At 62.1% G+C, this 18507-nt stretch overlaps 7 protein-coding genes across 7 annotated transcripts; 2 read left to right on the top strand and 5 right to left on the bottom strand.

The window, feature by feature from the left end:
- Nucleotides 1-286: 286 nt before the first annotated feature.
- On the bottom strand, nt 287-1899 carry VTJ83DRAFT_5213 (uncharacterized protein; the record flags this gene model as incomplete). Its single annotated transcript, XM_071011789.1, has 3 exons — nt 287-1299; nt 1418-1690; nt 1752-1899. The coding sequence occupies 3 exons, from the start codon at nt 1897-1899 to the stop codon at nt 287-289; spliced, it is 1434 nt and encodes a 477-aa protein (XP_070866663.1).
- Nucleotides 1900-2346: 447 nt separating this feature from the next.
- VTJ83DRAFT_5212 (uncharacterized protein) lies at nt 2347-3771 on the bottom strand (the record flags this gene model as incomplete). The annotated part of the gene is made up of 1 exon (XM_071011788.1): nt 2347-3771. The coding sequence occupies one exon, from the start codon at nt 3769-3771 to the stop codon at nt 2347-2349; it is 1425 nt and encodes a 474-aa protein (XP_070866662.1).
- Nucleotides 3772-4487: 716 nt separating this feature from the next.
- VTJ83DRAFT_5211 (uncharacterized protein) lies at nt 4488-6419 on the top strand (the record flags this gene model as incomplete). Its single annotated transcript, XM_071011787.1, has 1 exon — nt 4488-6419. One exon carries the CDS (start codon nt 4488-4490, stop codon nt 6417-6419), a length of 1932 nt encoding a protein of 643 aa, XP_070866661.1.
- Nucleotides 6420-7698: 1279 nt separating this feature from the next.
- On the bottom strand, nt 7699-7974 carry VTJ83DRAFT_5210 (uncharacterized protein; the record flags this gene model as incomplete). The annotated part of the gene is made up of 2 exons (XM_071011786.1): nt 7699-7896; nt 7969-7974. The coding sequence occupies 2 exons, from the start codon at nt 7972-7974 to the stop codon at nt 7699-7701; spliced, it is 204 nt and encodes a 67-aa protein (XP_070866660.1).
- A 4276-nt stretch (nt 7975-12250) lies between these two features.
- Nucleotides 12251-12851, top strand: VTJ83DRAFT_5209 (uncharacterized protein; the record flags this gene model as incomplete). Its single annotated transcript, XM_071011784.1, has 2 exons — nt 12251-12399; nt 12455-12851. 2 exons carry the CDS (start codon nt 12251-12253, stop codon nt 12849-12851), a joined length of 546 nt encoding a protein of 181 aa, XP_070866659.1.
- A 391-nt stretch (nt 12852-13242) lies between these two features.
- VTJ83DRAFT_5208 (uncharacterized protein) lies at nt 13243-15536 on the bottom strand (the record flags this gene model as incomplete). Its single annotated transcript, XM_071011783.1, has 2 exons — nt 13243-13649; nt 13742-15536. The coding sequence occupies 2 exons, from the start codon at nt 15534-15536 to the stop codon at nt 13243-13245; spliced, it is 2202 nt and encodes a 733-aa protein (XP_070866658.1).
- Nucleotides 15537-16665: 1129 nt separating this feature from the next.
- VTJ83DRAFT_5207 (uncharacterized protein) lies at nt 16666-18002 on the bottom strand (the record flags this gene model as incomplete). Its single annotated transcript, XM_071011782.1, has 2 exons — nt 16666-16796; nt 16856-18002. 2 exons carry the CDS (start codon nt 18000-18002, stop codon nt 16666-16668), a joined length of 1278 nt encoding a protein of 425 aa, XP_070866657.1.
- Between the last annotated feature and the right edge of the window lie 505 nt (nt 18003-18507).

The raw sequence follows: 18507 nt of genomic DNA, 5'->3' as shown, positions 1-18507 counted from the left end.
ACGACGGCGGAAAGAGGGGCGGGATAGCACATTATAATGAACAACACGTAGTATTGCCTTCTGTGGAAACCGTTTGACCAGACAGAGAATAAGGTTGAATGAAGTAGGGAACCTCATCCGTCCTCGAGTTGTCATGTATGAAGGGAGCTCGCAGGCGAACGAATCGAACCCGAACCCTTGAACCAACTGACCCTGCAAGTATTACTTTACGAAATCAACAACGCAAAGAGAACCAACTCGGAGCACAAAATCACAAATCCCTCCGTCTGCCTCGCTTTCCTTCATCTTATTGCTTGTACTCCCCCGCAGCCGCCCTGGCGCACACCTCCTTCAACCGCTCACCGGCCCATGCAAAGTCGGAGAGGTCCAGGTACACCTGGGCGCTGAGGCGGGCCCAGAAGCGCCCGTCGTAGGTGAAGAGAGCCACGAAGGTGTCGTGCTCGCTCATGAGCGTCTCCAGGATCCAGTTGATGACGGCGGAGGCATCGCTCGCAGGAACACGCGGCATGGTTGCCGTCGAATCCTTGCCGCCTGGTCCGTCTGCGCCCGCCGCTTCCCCCAACGCCAGCGGCAGCGCAACGTTGACCATGGCGCACCGCGTCAGGGTCCGCTCCTCGTTGTCTAGGACGTGGGTGCCCAGGATCTCGGCCGCCCGCTTCCCGCCGCTCCTCGCCAGGCCCGTCAGCGCCTCCCGGATCCTCTCTTCCCCGCCCAGCACCTCCTCCCGCCACCGGATGCTGTCCTTGACGCACAGGTACGGCGCGTTGTCCAGCGTGCCGACAAACTCAAAGTTGGCCACGTACCGCGGCTTCGAGCTGGGCGGCAGGGGGCTCGGCTGGAACAGGGCCCCCGCGGGGCCGTCCTCGCGGGGCACGAACCCGTGCGACGTGGGCAGGGTCGACCGCATCAGGGGCTGGTTCCGCTCCGGCACGTAAAACACGGCGCACCCGCGGGGCACGAAGAGCCACTTGTGGCAGTTGCTGACGAAGAAGTCGGGGTCGCCCGCGGCGAGGTCGATGTCGACCATGCCGACGCCCTGGGCGCCGTCGACGAGGGAGAGGACGCCGTGCTCGCGGCAGGCGGCGCAGAGGGCCTCCCAGGGGACGCGGACGCCCGGCACGGAGGAGACGACGTCGAAGAGGGCGACCCGGGGCCGCTTGCCCCCCGCGAGGGAGGCGGAGACGCCGGCGCGGAAGGCGGCCACGACGGCGTCGTCGGAGCACGGGTAGCGCACCGGGATCTGCCGCGGGGCGACGAGGCCCCGGGAAGCCTCGCAGACGAAGGCGATGGTTTTGCCGCCTGGGGGGGAGCGGGCAGGGCGTTTCGTTAGCAAACCACCCCGCGTGGGTATTATGCGCGTGCCAAGCGGGCATGCTTCGAAAGAGCAAAGCAAGGCGGCATGGAATTGTTTACTCACACCCGCCGTACACGGTGTCGAAGAAGAGGATCTCGTCCTTTCCGTCCTCGTTCCACACGAGGTTGCGCAGGACCGTGTTGACGCCCACGGTCGCGTTGGCGACGAACACGCAGGTGTCGGTTGGGACGTTCAGGAGCTTGGCGACGGCCGCCCGGGACTCGTCGAGGAGCTTGGGGTAGGCGTAGCGGATGAAGGGGTCGGGGCGTGCTTCGGCATACTCTTGATAGGTGCGGAGGCGGGACTGGATGGGTCGGGGGATGGTGCCGAAGGAGCCTGTGGCGCAACGGTTAATCGAGGGGAGGAGGGTTGCCTATGGGAGGAATTCCCCGCTGACCGTGGTTCAGGTTGCGGTAGGACGGGTCAAAGAGGAAGTGCTTGTCGCGGAGCTCATGCCCGAAGGCGACCGGAGCCTCCGGGGCCGATGCGTCCGGACTGTCCGCCTTCTCGCGGACGGGGAGCCGGGCGGTCGCGACGGCAGCCATGTTGACGATGGCTCGTTGAGGTGGCTGTGTGACGGAGAGCTTGGAAGCGTAGCTTGCTGGCAGGATGGACCGAGAATGTCCAACCCGTCGAGATGTATAGGCATATAGATATATACTATGTAGCTAATAGCCACTTATCTCCACCGACGTGATAGAACGCCCTGTGACTAACTATGGTAAGCCGAGCCCCACCCCGCTCCGGCGTGCAAGTGGGAACTATAATAGTACATCCGGGCTACGCTTATGTCTTAGAAAGGGCGTAGAATCCCTTCCCGCCCTCCCCCACACCGTCGCGTCACCCGCGCCCGGTGCGGGGAGGGATTTTACAAAGGCCGTGAAAAGCCGAGCGTTCAGAGGGTGAGCCATGTTGCAGGCTGTTCATGATCTGACTCACAACTCTCTGAAGATGCCTGAGAAAACGCCAACAATTGCGAAGCGTATCGAAGGCTATGGATTCTTTAACATCTCGATCCGCGTCTCCAGCCAGCGCCGATACGCTGCCCACATTGGCGCCGCATGCTCCCACCGAGCACACAATCGGACCAGCGCCTCGTAGCGGGCGATGCAGAAGGCCGCGCCATCATCGGCAGGGCTCCCCGAGACCCCATCGAGGACCGCACGCTCCAGCTTGGCCAGGCAGACCAGGCATAGGTACGGAGGCTGCCGAAGATCTTCGCTCATTCCCGACGTGTCCTGCATGATGCACGCGTAGTAGGAGCAGTGCTCCAAGCAGAAGCAATGCCCGACTTCATGCGCTGCGGTGCGCGCGACGCGCGACAGCCACAGCAGAGAAGACGGCGCGCCGGGGTCGGGCCTCGGCGTTGACCGGTCCTGGAGGGGGGAGGGCGCTGGCAGGTTGAGGCCGGCCTGGACGACAGCCTCCATGACGGCGTCGGCACCGGAGCCCGAAAGAAGCGCTTCCCCGTCCGTCTTTCGTCCCTTGCTGCTGCTCCGGTCGCCTCTCTCTCCTGAGGAGCTTCCTGTCCCGTCTCCTTCGCACAGGCTCCCCACGAACTCGGCGCAGTGCGAAAACGGCCAGTCGTGCTCCCTGCCTCCTCTCGCCGCGTCAAACACCGGGTGGTATCTCGCCCCCGAAACCACCGCGACGCGGCTGCCGCCATACGCCCTGCCGCAGCAAAACTCGTCTTCGTCGTCCTCGTACATGTCGGCCTCCGTCACCAACAGCAGCGCGTACGCATCTCGCGGAAGCGCGTCCGCCAGCGCGTCCAGCAGGTCTCCCACGCGCAGCTGGTGCCGATAGGCCTCGTCGGGGCACCGGCGCACGGCGATGCGCGTGACGCCGTCGCCGATTTGCAGGCCGAGGTACCGGCCGTCCTTTGGCCCCCTGCGACGGCCGCCGTCCTCGCTCCAGGGCACCCACCGCACCTCGCCCGGCAGCATCTTCACGGGAAGCGGATGGTAGAAGGCTTCGAGGTAGTCCCGCACCGACCGCGCGTCGAAGCATGCGCGGCCGACGCCCTTGTCGACCCCGGGCAGCTTGATCGCCGGCGGCTGCCACTCGAGAGGGTACGCAGGCCCCAGCTCCGGCGCGAAGCTTGGCGTCGGAGCAACGTAGATGGTCTTGCGCTGCGGGGTGACGGGGTTGCGGTTCTTGTCCTGGACCCACGAGCGGAGGCTCTGGGGAGGCGAGGCTCCCGGGTCGACGGCGAGCGCGTCGCCCGGCAGCACCAACGGAGCGGGGAAGAGTGACTCGAGGCGGGCGTGGTTCTGAAGCACATCTTGCTTGTTTGTGACCCGGCCCGATGGCGTCGTCGCGGCTTGGCGCCGGGCCAGAGCCGGCCGCGAAAAGCCCGTCGCGGCCGCGTGCGGGGACACATCGAGGCGCAGGGAGGGGTGATTGCAGCTGGACATGCTGAGGCGAGGTAGGTGATATAAGGCGAGATGAAAACGAGGAGAGACGGGATCAAGCCAAAAACAGGGACCAGCGGCTTCGGCGTGTCTTAAAGCCATGCAAGCCGACGCGCAGGGGTCGTTTAGGCACCAATAGGGGCTGGAGACCCAAAGGTATCTCATAGAAAACATCCATTGTTTACTTTGGATGCCCGTTGCGTTGGGCCGGCGTCCGCATCATCGGTTCCTTGGCTCTCACCATCACGGACGAGGCGACACACCACCGACCGCCCGAGAGAGTTGACTCCTACCCACTTGCATCCCTTGTCAATCGTATTTCAGGGTTGCTCAACATGTCACAATGACCGCGTCGTGCAATGGCCGGCGGCCTGCCGAACGGATGGCTGTCCGCCCATGGAGACCACCTCGGCGACCTTGTACGCCGCCCCTGAAGCATCCAACGCCCGCGGCCGTTCGGAACCCGGTCGCGACCCGGGCTCCGCAGACAATTCTTCATCGCCGTGAAACACAACCGTGAACATCAGTCCAAGTGGCCAGCTCACCGGCCCGGGAGTACGACATGTTATTATCCACCGGAAGCTCGGTCTCGCAAGGGCGGCCCCAGGCCCGATTCATAAACCCACCGACGGCCAGGATACGAACAAGCTCGAATCCTTCAACGGTCATTGTAAGACCTGGAAACCCTCCATATTGTCTCTGCCCAACAGCACCGCATCATGAGTCGCCATAATATGGATACGGCATGGCCCCGGTCTGCGGGCTTCCCCCCTCGCATCGGGGCATTGTTGTCAAGTCCGCCACCACCGGGTGGCGCATCTCACCACCACGAGGCTCCGGAAACTCGAAACCGCAGCGTAGCAGAGCCTCGGGTCTTGAGTTTCTCACGGCTCCGGACTACCGACCGTTGCCGCAGGTACTCGGACTCTGTCCCGCAGCTGGGCAGCTGCATGGCTCATGCACCACCGTCTCCAGGACCGCAGGATCTTCATCGATGCACGACGGCGCAGCTCGCAAGCGAGACGAACCGAGAGAACAATGCCGTCCCTGCGGTGAGCACCCCGAATAGGGGACGGCCTACAGATCTGCCCTTCGCATTTGCACCGGTACTCTCGAGCCCCTTGTCGCCACGGCATCCAGAGTCACCCCGGCCGACCCTCGCGCCGTCGCCAAGGCATTCTTCATCGCCGGCTCTTGCATGGAACAATGGCACGGTGATGAGGCCCCAAGCTTCTGGGCCCGGAGAGCATGAAGACGAGCATGGAGAATGCGGCTTGCCTTTCCTCTTCGTCCCAGGCTACGCTTCCCACCCAATCCACCCTCGCAGGCCCGCCGTCATCCCAACCCGTCGTGATGAGCTGGCCGCTGCGTTGGAGAAGGTCGACCTCAAGGCCGGAGACTGCAACGTCAAGGGCGTGGGACACTTGGCGCGGCCCTTCCTCGGGGGAAGCGGGAGCCTCAGTCCGAGCTTGGGCTCGGGGTTGTGGGGGTCAGGATCCGGAACAAGGTCAACGACGAGGGCTGCCGCCATGGCGCTGAACTGGTTCCTGGACTTTGCCGATCGGACCTTGCTCGTCCCTGTGCCGTGTGCTGCCGACGATACCCCCCTCCTGACAAGGCCGCCGTCACGTTGCAGGCCCGGAGGAGACGGTCACCACCGCGCTGACGCCAGAGCCACGACCCCAAGCGTCACCCGGTCCGCTGGCGATATGCGCAGCAGCGAGCCCCCCCATCCCACGCAGCGCGAGCTTCTACGTATCGAGAGCGAGCTCTTCGATACGGCCAAATATTGCGGCGTGGGTGCCTCGGCAGCACGTGCGATCCAGCACCTAACGGTCCTCGCATGGTCCGACGATGCGAAGCACGGCGCCATCACGCTCTTCGAAGTCCACCTTTCCAACCCCTCTCCTCTCAGGGAATATCGCACTCCTGCTTCGTCCACATCCAAGACCAGAACGCTCGCAGCCCGGAGACATCACCGCCCGCCTGCTCCCTTGTCCGTCCGAACAGGCCGTTCACGCCGATTTCCCCAGGCCACCCTTGTGCGCCCGGTTGCCGCCATGGAGCTTGTCCCACGCCGCATCCTCGCCGGCCTCCGAGCCGATGGCGAGATGCGCAAGCTCGCTCTTCACCGCGACCGCGCGACGGGCCGGTTCCGGTGGACAGCCAGGCACATGCCTGCCGGACGGAGATGCGACAGCCCGCGGCTGGTGCGTCTGCGCGGAGCGGACCGGGACGGCAATTCCGACGCCGGCCCCGCGCCAGCGGCGGAGGGTGAGCCGCACGGCATCGTCGCAACGGTGCCGCACCTCCTCGCGCTGCTGCACACCACGACCTCCATCGTGGAGCGGGGCGGCATGCGCGGCACGCCCATCACCGCGGAGCTGGTCCAGACGGCCGACGGGCAGCGGGTTCGTGCGGTCTCGCTTGGCGCGGGCGTCGCTGGCCCGAGGCACCGCGGGCGCGACGTCCACGTGGTGGTGTTGGTCCCGGACGCCGGGGAGGGCGGTGAAGGGCCGGATTGGACGGAGGAGCCCATCTTTTGGACGGATGACCAGGGCGGCCTGCCGGAGCTTAGGCAGGATAAGTTTGCGGATGTGGTGGAGGGGTTGAGGACGGAGAGGAGGAGGTGTCGAGAAGGGCAGAGGTAACATGAGCCAGGCGATGGACGGAAGAGCCCTCGGATAATTAGTCAATGAATAACGAGTCGAGATACCCCGGGGGAGTTGCTGAGGGGGTGTTGAACAAAGAGGCTACGGAACACGGAAGAGGACATGCTTGATGAGATTGGCCAGCTTTCTTGTTTGTTGTTCATGGCAACAGCGAGAGGAGCAGCGCGGGCGCTAGGGCTGGCTGTTCGTTCGATCGCACACGAGATTTGTCTCATGGGGACGGTTGGTGCAGTCTGGATAATGGGTGACGCCAGCCCTCGCCGAGGCGACGAGGGCAGCGACCCCGATGGAGACGGTAATATACCCAGACCATGTCATCCGTAGATATCCCCGATGTAATGATGGCTTCAGAGAAGAGTCGTTGGTAGTGTCCGCGACAACACCATGGAGAACTGGCCATTTTGAAGACCGAGTATGATTAGAGTTAATTAATAATGCGAATTGTTTTCCCTGGAGAAGTTGATTTCCACCCATGGCCCGATGCTACCGCTGTGCTGGAAGTTGAGATCCTCCCGGACAACCGCGTGGTGAACCGACGTTGATAAACATTCGGAGCACTAATCCTTGTGTGGTAAAGATCCTCATAGGTTACCTAACGGTCCCCCGTGAGCTGGGTAACACCACGTATAATAATATGGCCAATGCAAACAGCTCCTGCGGCTCTTGTGCCGAGAAGTTGCACTTTCACGAGATCTGGACCGGACCTGTTGTCCCTCAGCCGACCCCCTTTTTCGCCTGGGGGAGACCGCTGCCAATCGAGCTTCGTCGCACCGTTGAATCTCTCCGCTTCTTGCTTCCTACGCGCCTCTCCAACGTTCCGATATCTCCATGAGCAACCCCGGTTCCCAAGAACTCCTTTTTCGTATGTGCATACCATCAGATGTCGGATCCGTGGAGCCGTTTCCCCAAAGACTCAGGGCTGGGGGGAGGTGATCGAGAAGGAGATCGGAGAGGCAAGCCGGCCGACCCACGAAAGCGTCGGGAAGCAGGGGCCAACGGAAAAAGACGATTCAATCGTTGCCTTCTATAGGGTATGTCTAAGTGTAAGCGAAAGTCGTGTTGTCCCGGTCCAACCATGCCCCCCTCCCCCTCCCCTTTCCCAGCAGACCCATCAAGCCGCGCCCAACTCCAAGCCAGAGAACCGCGCCGTCCTCTATCCCTGAAACTCCATGTATGCCAAACGAAGGATAGGTATCTCAAACCACAAACGCCTCTCCGTCTCCCAACCTCGGTGCAATCACGGCGGCCCTTTGGTCGATCAGCTGTCCGTCGGCACGTCCGCGGCCAGCTCGAGCCGAGACTCGTCCACCGTCTGCAGCGCGGTGGGACTAAACGTCAGGTATTGGCCGTTGGGTTGGGGACTGGCGAGCAAGATGGTGACGTGGCTGTTGTTGACGGCCAACACTTTGTACACCGGCGTGGACCCGCGGATCCGTACCGCATCTCCCTCTTTGAACTGCGCCCCTCAGCCCGCTGCCGACACAAAAGCCCGACGATGCCCAGAGCCGCGAGGAAGCTAGGTACGTACCCCCATGTTGAGCGCCGACGAAATGCGGATGGGGAAGCGCTGGCGGGTTCGTCGTCGATGGCCCTGCATTGTGAGCTGGCAACGTCGAGAAGGGATTGAGGCGTGGTGGTGCGGGGGATCTTACTTGGCCGGAGAAACCGGTGGGAGAAGTTTTCGAGGTCTTTGAGCAGGCTCAAAGGTTTCGCTTTGTGTGGTCCTCCGCTGTCGAACCAGCACAAGCCCAGCTGGGTGCACGGCAGCTTTTTATACTTCCGCCGATCGCCGAAGCGATGGCGCGCGCCTTCACGCTCCGCGGCCTGACCACCAATTCAGCACGGCTCCTGGAGAGACCCCCCCCCCCCCCTTTTCAGCTCCCAAAGCCTAGCGGCAGTGGCTATCGGATCCCCGATGTACCTCTTGGGCCGTCATGGCTCTCGGAAACGAGCTGCATGGCGTGCATAAGGGCCGGCAACAGCAGGAAACGCTTCTCCCCGCATTCTGATCCGTGTGTCGAATGGCGGCAGCTCCTGGAACCGCAGGGTTGGTGCTGGCGCTCCCCTAGCGTGACGTGACGGACCACGGGGTGACGGCAGCTTGGGCCCCTCCCAGGTCGCCGGCTGGCTGGCTGTCTGGCAGCGTACCCGCAGCATCTCGCAGGACGGACCTTATCCTTGGAGAGAGGGGGGGAGGGGGGTTTGGAGCAAGGCTCCACGGGACGTTACATGCCTGGCTGCACGCCAACGAAACACTCGCAGGCGGGAGGGACTCTGGCGGTGTCGTCATCAGCAGCATCCGCCGGCGTGGTGGAGCCAAGGAAAAGCGCCAGAAGGCGGCCAAGATGCGTCTCCATGCGCCGGTCGTCGTCGCACCATCCCCTGGGGCGATTCGGGCGCCGGCAGTGCTCCTGCATCTCGGTCGAGCTTCCGAGGTCCTCCAGCCAGGACGTGGAAAAGGAGACCTCCCTACAAACACATGCAGCCCCACCTTGTTTTCTTTCGGCCCCGCTGGAAAAATGACTCAGCGTGAATCGCCTGTGTCCAGCGTCCCGTCGTTGGGCGTGGAAGAGCATCCCTGGGACTTGGGTGCCTGAGGAGGCCGGCCCCCCTATCCGACACACAACACTAGGGCTTGCGTTGCTGCCGGTTTCCTCCCCCCTTTCTCGCCACGGACGCGACATGACCGCGAAAAACAAGCCCGATCCCCTTTTGGTAGCACCTCGAGGCTTCCCATCACAGGAGGACAGAAGGGTTCGCCGACGGGAAAGCTACCCGGAGGCCCTGTGTGTCACAGCAGGGCTGCGACATCAATCGTGTCGCACGACAGAAGCCGCTTCAACGCGAAGCGATGGTTGCTGAGCAAGGCTCTGCTGGGGGGAAACCGGCTCCCCAGAGATTCCCCAGACATCCCGCATCGGACGGCCGCCAGCAAAAAAAAAAGTCCCGACTCCGCCCGGCCCGGCATTCTGCAGCACGCTATAGGGGGAGCGATTGCCACTAGTCCAGCCGGATAGGCTCTTGGAGGTTGCAGCCCTAACCCAACATTGAACGTCACGCGGGGAGCAGAGTTTCTACCTCCCCTCCGCGGGGGGGTGGTCGCCTCCATCGAGCCGTTCAGGGGGAGAGGCGGCGTATCTTTCACAGCAGGGCAGACAGTGTGTGGGCGCGTGTCCATCGGAATGGTGAGTTTGCCGAGACCCCCTGAGAGGTTTGGGCACCAACAGGTAAAGCCGGTGGCGGAGTGCTGGACGTTAATTCCTGCAAGCCGCGCTGGGTACGTTCCGCAAGGCGATGGAGCGGCTAGGACAACCACAAAAGACTGGGAAACGGACTTGGATGAGCTGGAATGCTGGAACACTAGGTCCTCCGTACCTTTGGGCAGACAACAGTCGCAGGGGGAGGAGGAATCCTGTTCCATTGCTGCGTAAGGTCCTCGACCTTTGGCTTAACAACGATGCATCTGCTGTCGCCCAAGATCCAAAATAAATAAGATGGCAATTCGTGGACTGTCTGGCACCTCACCGTACGACTCTCGCAGCAAAGCCCCCACGTAACTCGAGCTTCGAGGAATCCACCCCCAAGACGCCCTGATGCTACGCCGATAGGATTCCCTCTGTGGAATGGCCACGTCCCGCTTTCAACATCTGTAGCGTTGGGCTGAAAAATGTTCGGCTGTGAACAACCTCCCTTCCGACATTCTTCCAGTGACCATCGTCGGGATTCAACTTGACGCGGCGAACTGACAGACCTTGGCGTACATGACGAAGCATTTCCCTTGTAGTGGATATCAGCGATATACCGAAAAGTCGACAATCACAAAGCACTGCGTAGACACTGGATCAGCTTTTGTTTGATCCACCAACCAACACAGGGGAGGGGGTGTCCTCGGGGAGCAACAGGTGCCACGCCCATCCATCACGCAGACCCTTTCAGTGCAAATGGGTCCGACAGTTCTGTATTCTTTGCTTCCATTCATGCAGCTTTCCTTATCAACATGACGTCAAATTGCCCAATGCCGCAGCTGCCGCTGTTATAGGACCAATGAACCCCCGCATGGAGGGGGTGTGCCCGGCCTCTTGCCCCGGGGAGCACCTATGGTATGCATCTTCGACGGCAGCTTCAGGGTGTTCAGGCCACAACTGTGATGCCGGTGAATGTGACAGCATGCACAATGTCGTCATCCGGCCTCGGGTTACCATCTCAAGGACGTATTATAGGAGGAGGGTACCAGTTTTGGAAAGGCGGAGAATAGCGCGTGAAGGCGCTGTAAGGTGAACGTCCCGCCCGGCCTGGGACCTGCTTTAGGTCGGGTATTGGCCCCGTTGGCGAATGGCCGGCAGGCTCGTTGACAAACGGGCTGGGCCAACATGGCAGCACTCGGGATACCGCGTCTTTCTACGCGGTCAACTCCGACCGGCGTTCTAAGAGATGCCTCCTGGAAACGACTTCGTTCCGTAGATTCCCAGAGTGCCTTATATTTTCCAGTCAGAGGCTGCAATCGCCCTCTGACTTACAGACTTAGTTATTCTAAGCAGCAAAGGTTGGTGTTGCAGTAGCAGGTATACATGGTGCACTAGCTAATGGCAGCATTAGCGGATCCGTTCTTGCTGTCATAGTTGGAGAATAGCTATCGACGACGATGACGGGAAACCATTTGCGAGGAGCTCTCCAGGCGATTCGGTATTTTATACTGGAACGTAATGACTTCCTAATACCCACTACGTTTAAAGATACCACCTCCAAAGCTAGCTTGTCCGAGTCCTCATTCATTCTCAAGAGGCTTCCTAAAAGCAATGAACACCTTGACGTAAAGAAGCCGTCGTCAAGAGCTAGCTGCAAGTGCGGAGCTACGTAGCTGGGAGTTGTCTCCGCGTTTTTTCCCAGCAGGTCCCCGTCCAGGCCGTCATCAACCGGATGTCTTCCCCGTCTTATGGTATGATCTGGATTGATCTTGTGCTCCTATCCGCTGTTCCGTCGGCGTCCCTCCCCTTGCACGCTTGCGCTGGTGACAGAGAACAACACATCGCCCTGGCCATTCCCACTGCTCCGAGTCTTGTAGAGCCATCCGTAATCCTCAACCTGAGGCTTTCAATCCAAGGAAACAACGGCAGACAGCTGTCGTTCGGGCTCGTATCCCCGTTTTTATCTTGTCTGTGTCATCACCATTTCACAAGCGGGCCCCTCGTTTCGGCTTTCTGTGGTTTGTAAGTAATTATACCTGGCTCCGGACCGCGAGAGATCCGCCTTTTTCTTTTTCGACGAGTCATCCGGATTCTTCATCCAGCTACTCTTCAACCTCTCCGGGAACTCCGTTTCGTTTCCTTTCTTACAACCGCCTTGCTCCCAGCACTCCTCGGGTTTCTTTGTAGTCAAATTCTGTTGTCTGTGAGTACTCTGACCATCATACGGCTTTCTCCTGAAAGCAGATTCTTTTACTGACATGGCGGTCTTGATTCCTGTCCCATGGACCTGACCGGCCGTCTCATCGCCGCAGCGAAACCGACGACGCTGACACTCCGGGAGCCGACCGGTAAGTCCGCCCCTCGGTATGTAATCACCGGGCGACGAGGCATGGTCACTCAATTTCTTTCCAACTCCATTGTCTTGCCTCTTGACGGACACTGACCTGACCGTCAGGTCTCAAGAAGGCCAGATCCTAAATACGAAGAAAGGGTAAGGGATGGGCAACTTGTCGATGAATTTTCTGACAATCCTTCACCGCTGCTCTTTTTTTGTTGCTACTAACAATCATCGACACACGCAGTGATCTACCAAAGAGCAACAACCATCCGAAAGCTAAAAAAGAAATGGCCCCGACCAAGCCCGACGCCGAGGGGGGTAGCGATCCCGCCCACCCTCTGGCTCTGGGATGGGACAAGACCGGCCGCCGCGTCAAGACGGGCCGTGTCACCAAGGACGGCCCCGGCCACGTCCCCGGCGTCCCCCGGGTCCCCGCGTGCGCCGGCTGCAAAAAAGCCAAGGCGAGGTGTGAGCGCCGCGCCGCCTGCGAGCGCCGCCGCCGAGTGCCGGGGCGGCGAGCCGGGGCCCGGCGGCCGCGGCAAGGCGGCGTGCGCGCGCTGCAGGCGCGGCAAGGCGGCGTGCGCGCGCTGCAGGCGCGCCAAGGCGGCCTGCGTGTCCAGGACCACCTGCGTCCGCTGCGACAAGAAGGGCGTCGAGTGCGCGCTGCCGGCTTCCCACGAGAAAAGGACCGGCGGCGCCTCCTCGGCGAAGGCCCCGGCTGTTGAGGCTGTCCAGACCGCCGAGGAGGAGGAGGAGGAGGAGGAGGAGGAGGAGGAGGAGGAGGAGGAAGAGAAGCAAGAGGAAAGCCCCGTCGAGGTTCCTCTCTCACCAATTGACGACGACGACGATGATGAGGATGAGGAGGAGAACAATGGTAGCGACATTTGAAGGACGGACTGGGTCGACGGTCCTGGGAGGAAGGACCCTAAAGGTTGGTAACGATACTATAAGAGAGCATGGGACCGCGCAAGGGGCGGTGCGGTGCGGTGCGGGTGCGTACTTGCGGCGTTGACGTGCGCAAATCATTCACAACAAGAAAATCAACCGAGGCAATAACACGGCGGCAAGCCGTTTCTCTCGGAGGTGCCGGGTCCTCCACGTTTGTCGTCATGGCATGTTGTCGCGTCTCCATGTCCAAGGTTGAACGCTTCGCGATGTCAACAAGCAAGCGTCCCATGCGCAGCACTCGCTTCAAACTGGCGAAACAGCTGTATTTGCCTATGTACGGTGCTCAAATCATCTGCATGCCAGCTGCCTGGACAGCCGCCCCCTCCTCTCCTCAGACATCGATGTTGCCCGTCAACCGGATATCCCGGGAGCTCGCGCCGACGCTGACGACGAACCTGCCGGTGGGCACGACCCACTGCTGGCGGCCCGTATCCCAGTACGCCAGATCACGCTTCCTCAGGTTGAAGGTGGCGGTGCCGCTCTGGCCGGGCTGGAGCTTCAGCTTGGCGAAGCCACGCAGCTGGCGCGGCGGGGTCGACGGGGCCGACGAGGGGAACGAGAGGTAGAGCTGGGCGACCTCGGCGCCCGCGACGCCGCCCGTGTTGGTGACCTGGGCGGTGACGGTGGCGACCGTCTCCCACAGGTCGGCGGGGCCGCCGGGGATGGTCTGGCCCGTGGCAGGGCCGGCGCGGACGTTGGAGGTGATGGCGAGGGCCGAGTAGCTGTAGTTGGTGTAGGCTGGAGACGGGGTAGGTGAGTTAGTTATCATCTCGTTAGAGCGGATGCCTTGGAATGTGAGGGCACAGGGGGAAAAAAAAAAAAAGACTTACACAAGCCGAAGCCGAACTCGAACCTCGGCTCGATCTTGTTCTGATCGAACCACCGATAATCGACAAAGATGCCCTCGCGGAAGTCGTCATTGCCGCGCACGATGCTCACGCCGTAGTCCTCCGGGCGCTTGGCGATGGTGTAGACGAGCTTGCCCGAGGGGTTTGTCAGGCCGTACAGGACGTCGACGAGGGCGTTGCCGTTCTCGTTGCTCGGCAGGCCGGCCCAGACGACGGCGCGCACGCCGGGGGTGTTGAGGATGGTCTCGAGGATGATGGGGCCCGTGCTGTGAACCACGACGATGGTGTTCTTGTTGGCCGCGGCGACGGCCTGCACGAGCTGGTTGCCGTTGTGCCAAGGGTCCAGGTGGTTGCGGTCGCCCGGGTGGCCCTCGACCGTGATGTAGCCCTCGCCCGAGTTGGCCGTGATGCAGACGATGGCGACGTCGGCGCCCTGGACGACGCCCTGGACGCCGTTGGTGCTGTCGGACGCGTGCAGCGAGATCTGGCTCCCGTCGCGCTGGGCGCGCTCGCGCAGGGCGTCGTAGGGGGCGACGAAGTAGGGGTAGTTGACGGAGCCGGAGCCCCAGCCCATGCCGAGGGCGCCCTCGTTGCAGCCCCGGTCCGGGCAGGCGTTCATGCCGCGGGGGTTGACGACGGCGGCGGAGCCGACGAGGGCGATGCGGCGGGGGCTCGCGAGCGGCAGGATCTTGCCCTCGTTGCGAAGCAGGACAGTGCCGTCGCGGGCCACGGCGCGGGTGTTTTCCTTGTGGTTGCCCGCGACGTTGGCGCGGATGTTGATGGGCGGGTAGCCCTTGTCCTGGCCGAGGAGGTACCAGGCGGCGAGGATGCGGGTCACCATGTCGTCGAGGCGCTGGCGCGGGACCTGGCCCGCGTTGACGGCGTTGTTGAGGAGGGGGCCCCAGAGCCTGTTGTTGCCGTGGTAGTCGCTGCCGGGCATGGTCATGTCCATGCCGCTGTTGGCCGAGCCGACCGTGGTGTGCTGGGCGTTCCAGTCGCTCAGGATGTAGCCGCGGAAGCCGAGCTCCTTCTTGAGGAGGCCGTTCTGGGCCGAGTCGCTCTCGCAGGCCCAGGTGCCGTTGATCTTGTTGTAGCTGCACATGAAGCTGGCGACGTTGGAGTGGACGGCGTCGGCGAAGGGCCAGAGGTAGATCTCGTGCATGGTGCGGTCGTCGACGTTGCTGCTCATGGTCTCGCGGTTGACCTCCTGCTCGTTGACGATGTAGTGCTTGGCGCAGGCCTGCACGCCCTGCGACTGGATGCCCTCGATGGTCTCGGCCATGGCGATGCCGGCCAGGTACGGGTCCGAGCCGAAGCCCTCCCAGTTGCGGCCGCCGTGCGGGATCTTTCCGAGAGCGCCGGCCACGGGGCCGAGCAGCACGTGGATGCCGCATCCGCGCGCCTCGGCGCCCAGGTACTGACCGCGCTGGCGGATCAGCTCCACGTCCCAGGTCGACGCCGCCTGGACGCCGGGCGTGAAGGCCGTGATGCCGGTGCCGAAGCGGATGCCCAGGGGCCCGTCCTGGAGGCAGAGCTGCGGGTACCCGATGGAGCTGACGGGGGACGTGTTGCCGACGCAAGGGCCCTTGTCCCAGCCGACGCCCGTGACAATGTTGATCTTGTCCTGCTGCGAGAGGCGGGCCACGGCGGCGGCCGCCGAGGAGTAGGCCGCCGCCCAAGCCCCCGTCCCGGTGGGCTCGTCACGCTTCACCGGGCAGTACGGCTCGGCGCGGACGAGCGCCGCCGCCGCCAGCAACGCGAGAGAGTAGCGAGCCATGGTGGCCTTGGATGCCGGGAACCGCGCGTCCTAGGGTCGTGCCGGGGAGCGTTGCACGGGCGAATGGTATCGTGACCCGTGCTGGGAGAGACGCCGGAGATGTCGAACGAATCTCCGTGACGTGAGGGTGTCACGACGAGCTGCCTCGGCGTCGGGATGCTGGAGGATTCCCTAGGGTGTCACCGTGTGGCCCCCTCTCCCCCGCGCGCGGGAGAGGTGCCGCGGCACCGCTTCATCTTATACTCGTAGCATCGCCGCCCAGCTCGATCCACGGCCTCGCATCCTGTTTCCACATTGCCCAGAGGTGGCTCTCGGTCAAATCCTGGCCCGCCTCCGTCTCGGGCCCCGCACCCCATGAACCGCCGTGACCGGCAGAGCGACGGCATGGGCATTGGCGGCCCAATCAAGACGTCAGGGGCTCGGCAGACGGGGCCCGGAGAAGCGTGCACTGTCGCGGGAACGCGGTCAGTGGACCGGAGGGGCGGCAAAATGATGCTCGTGGTATGAGAGGTATAGTGAAATGACGCGAAAAAAGAAGCTGGGGTGCATGGGACGGGTCGGCATTCGAGATCGACCCAAGCGATGCGGAAAGGCCTTGTTCAGGGCCCGGCAAGGCAGGCCGACCGCCAGCCAACCTTCGGGCGCGTGTCACCGCTGCGGGCAGAGAGCTGAGAGCAGCAGGGGGGGGGGGTGATGGCGAGCGGCTGCCGAGGAGAGCTCGGGCCGCATTGCCCGCCAGGCGTATATTGGGTGGTGTTGCTATCCCGTCGTGGTAAGTGTGCTCCGTTCCGCAAGCGGATTCTCCGCCGAGCCGTTGGGCAATACCGACATACCAAGATCTGTAAACGGGAGCCAAGCCAAGGTTCGGAAGTCCTGACCCCGTGTTAGCCATAGGCAGAGCCCGATGGCACGCACGCACCCGAAGCCAGGCGGTGGAAAGTGGAAGACGCAAAGATTTGAGATGCGCTGAGGATGATCGGAACCCAACATTATGCCTCATCGGAGACCGGGAACTCAACGACAGCCACGGCTGGATGAGAAAACAGACTCTACTATTCGCTGCCAGGGCAATGCAATGCCTTGAAACGAAGAAGCCAAGAATAATCTAGCTACACGCTGATGGATTCTCTCAGCCGCGAAGCGCAGGCGCCATTCCCAACGAGCGATTCCCGCCATGAAAGACAACAAACTGCGATCGGAAAAAGATGTCGCCCCAAATCTGCACGTGGGATGTGGTCGGTTGGATGCCGCCAAAGCATACTGTGGTCCGTTAGCGTGGCTGGCCGTCTGTGATTTCGTTGTCAGCCCACAACGCCTACATTCGTCATTGATGGGCCCAAAGTTGATGTCGGATCCCCTGATCCTGGCCCTGTAGGCGTCCTCGACGTCAAGCCAAAGGTCCGGCAAGGTCGCATTGCAAGGAAAGGTGACGCCGCCATACATGGGACGCGTTTGAGCGCCCGGGACGTAGCTGTAGTAATCATCGACGAGTTCCTTGGAGACCAGCAGCAGCGTGGTTCCCGTGTCGACAATTGCCGAGGCCTTGGATACGGGCTTATAGGAGCCGTTGGCGACCCGGAAGCCTGCGGTTGAGACCTCCCAGAAGCCCCGGGCCGTGTTGGCCGGGATCCACGCAAGAGGCCCGGCGAATCTGGAGCTGTTGATGTGGCCGAACTCGTAGGCGCCGACGCCCTCCTGGGGAAGATCCGCCGTGAAGAGCGGCTCGGCGAGGGTTGGCATGACGTTTTCAAAAAAGGTCGTCTGTCGCACAGGCTTCACCGTGTTGAGCTTGGAGAAGGCCAGGCCAAGAAGGCCGCTCAGATGCATGTCCAGGATAAAGGCGGAGGAGGCCCAGGCTGCCATCTGGACGGCTTGGTCCCGCACGACCGCGCCGCCGACATCCACGGTGTCGAGAGCAACGGCACCGGAGGCGTGGGTGCCGTCGCCATAGACGATGGAGAAGCTCGCGTTGGAAAGCATCTTGGAGGTCGGCGAGAGAGCAGGGTCGTAGATGTTATGACCGCCCCAGGCGAACGGGGGAAGCAAGACGCTGAAGACCCAGAGATCTGCCGAGCCCGTGTCGATGGCGACGTGGATCGTCTGGCCGCCGACTTGGATAGGCGAGATGTATTCGACGCCGTCATTGGCCGGGGTTGCCGGGACCCGGCCGGTCGAGGTGCCGTCGGTCTCGCCGGCATGGAAACCGTTGACGGAGGCGGGTTGGCGGCCAGGAGAGAGGCCGCCCGATTCGACGTTTCCGCCTAGGGCATCCAAGAGGTCCTGGGGGATGGGCATGCGGTACTTTTGGTAGGCTTTCACGAGCTGCCTCGGGCCATTGTGGTGTCGAAAGTGAGGGTTCTTGATGCGGTCAAGCTGAAAGGATCGTTTCTGGATGCCGGGTGGGAATGCCATGGCAGTTGGAGCGCAGAGGACCCAAAGGACCCAGTGCAACAGAACGAGAGACATGAAGGGCAGAGAGAGGCACCAAGAGGGGAGGTCTAGGTTCGGATGCAATTCAAAGAGTGTGGCAAGAAGCGACCCCCTCAAGGAGCCTCCAAGCGAATGACTGCTGCCGAAGACGGTGACGGTGCCAGATCCGAGCTGGAAACATACAACAGACGGTTCAACGATCCAACTCAGGGGTTAAGAATACCCGCAGCACCTTGACAACCTGAAGGCTGGACGGGGACATGGCCAAGACGGGGACACGCGGCTTGGGCCATTTTGTGTGCATCGTGGGCAGGAGAGCTGGCATGAAATAGAAAGAGGCAGCTGGCCGGGCGCGGTCCATCGGCAAGGTCCTGACGCGTCAACGCTTGGTGTGGGTAGCTTAGGTGATCATTCCGCGATCTGGTTCCTGAGAGACTTTCAGGTTGGAAGGGAGGGGAGGTGGATGGGAATTGTCTTGGGGGAAAGAAATGGGCGAGGTTGGCTGGGTATGGGAAAGGAGGATCACTACCGAAAAGGGTTC

Source organism: Remersonia thermophila, chromosome 4 (assembly GCF_042764415.1).
Source record: "Remersonia thermophila strain ATCC 22073 chromosome 4, whole genome shotgun sequence".
Classification (NCBI taxonomy): Eukaryota; Fungi; Ascomycota; class Sordariomycetes; order Sordariales; family Chaetomiaceae; genus Remersonia; species Remersonia thermophila.
This window is presented reverse-complemented; position numbering and strand designations above follow the sequence as displayed.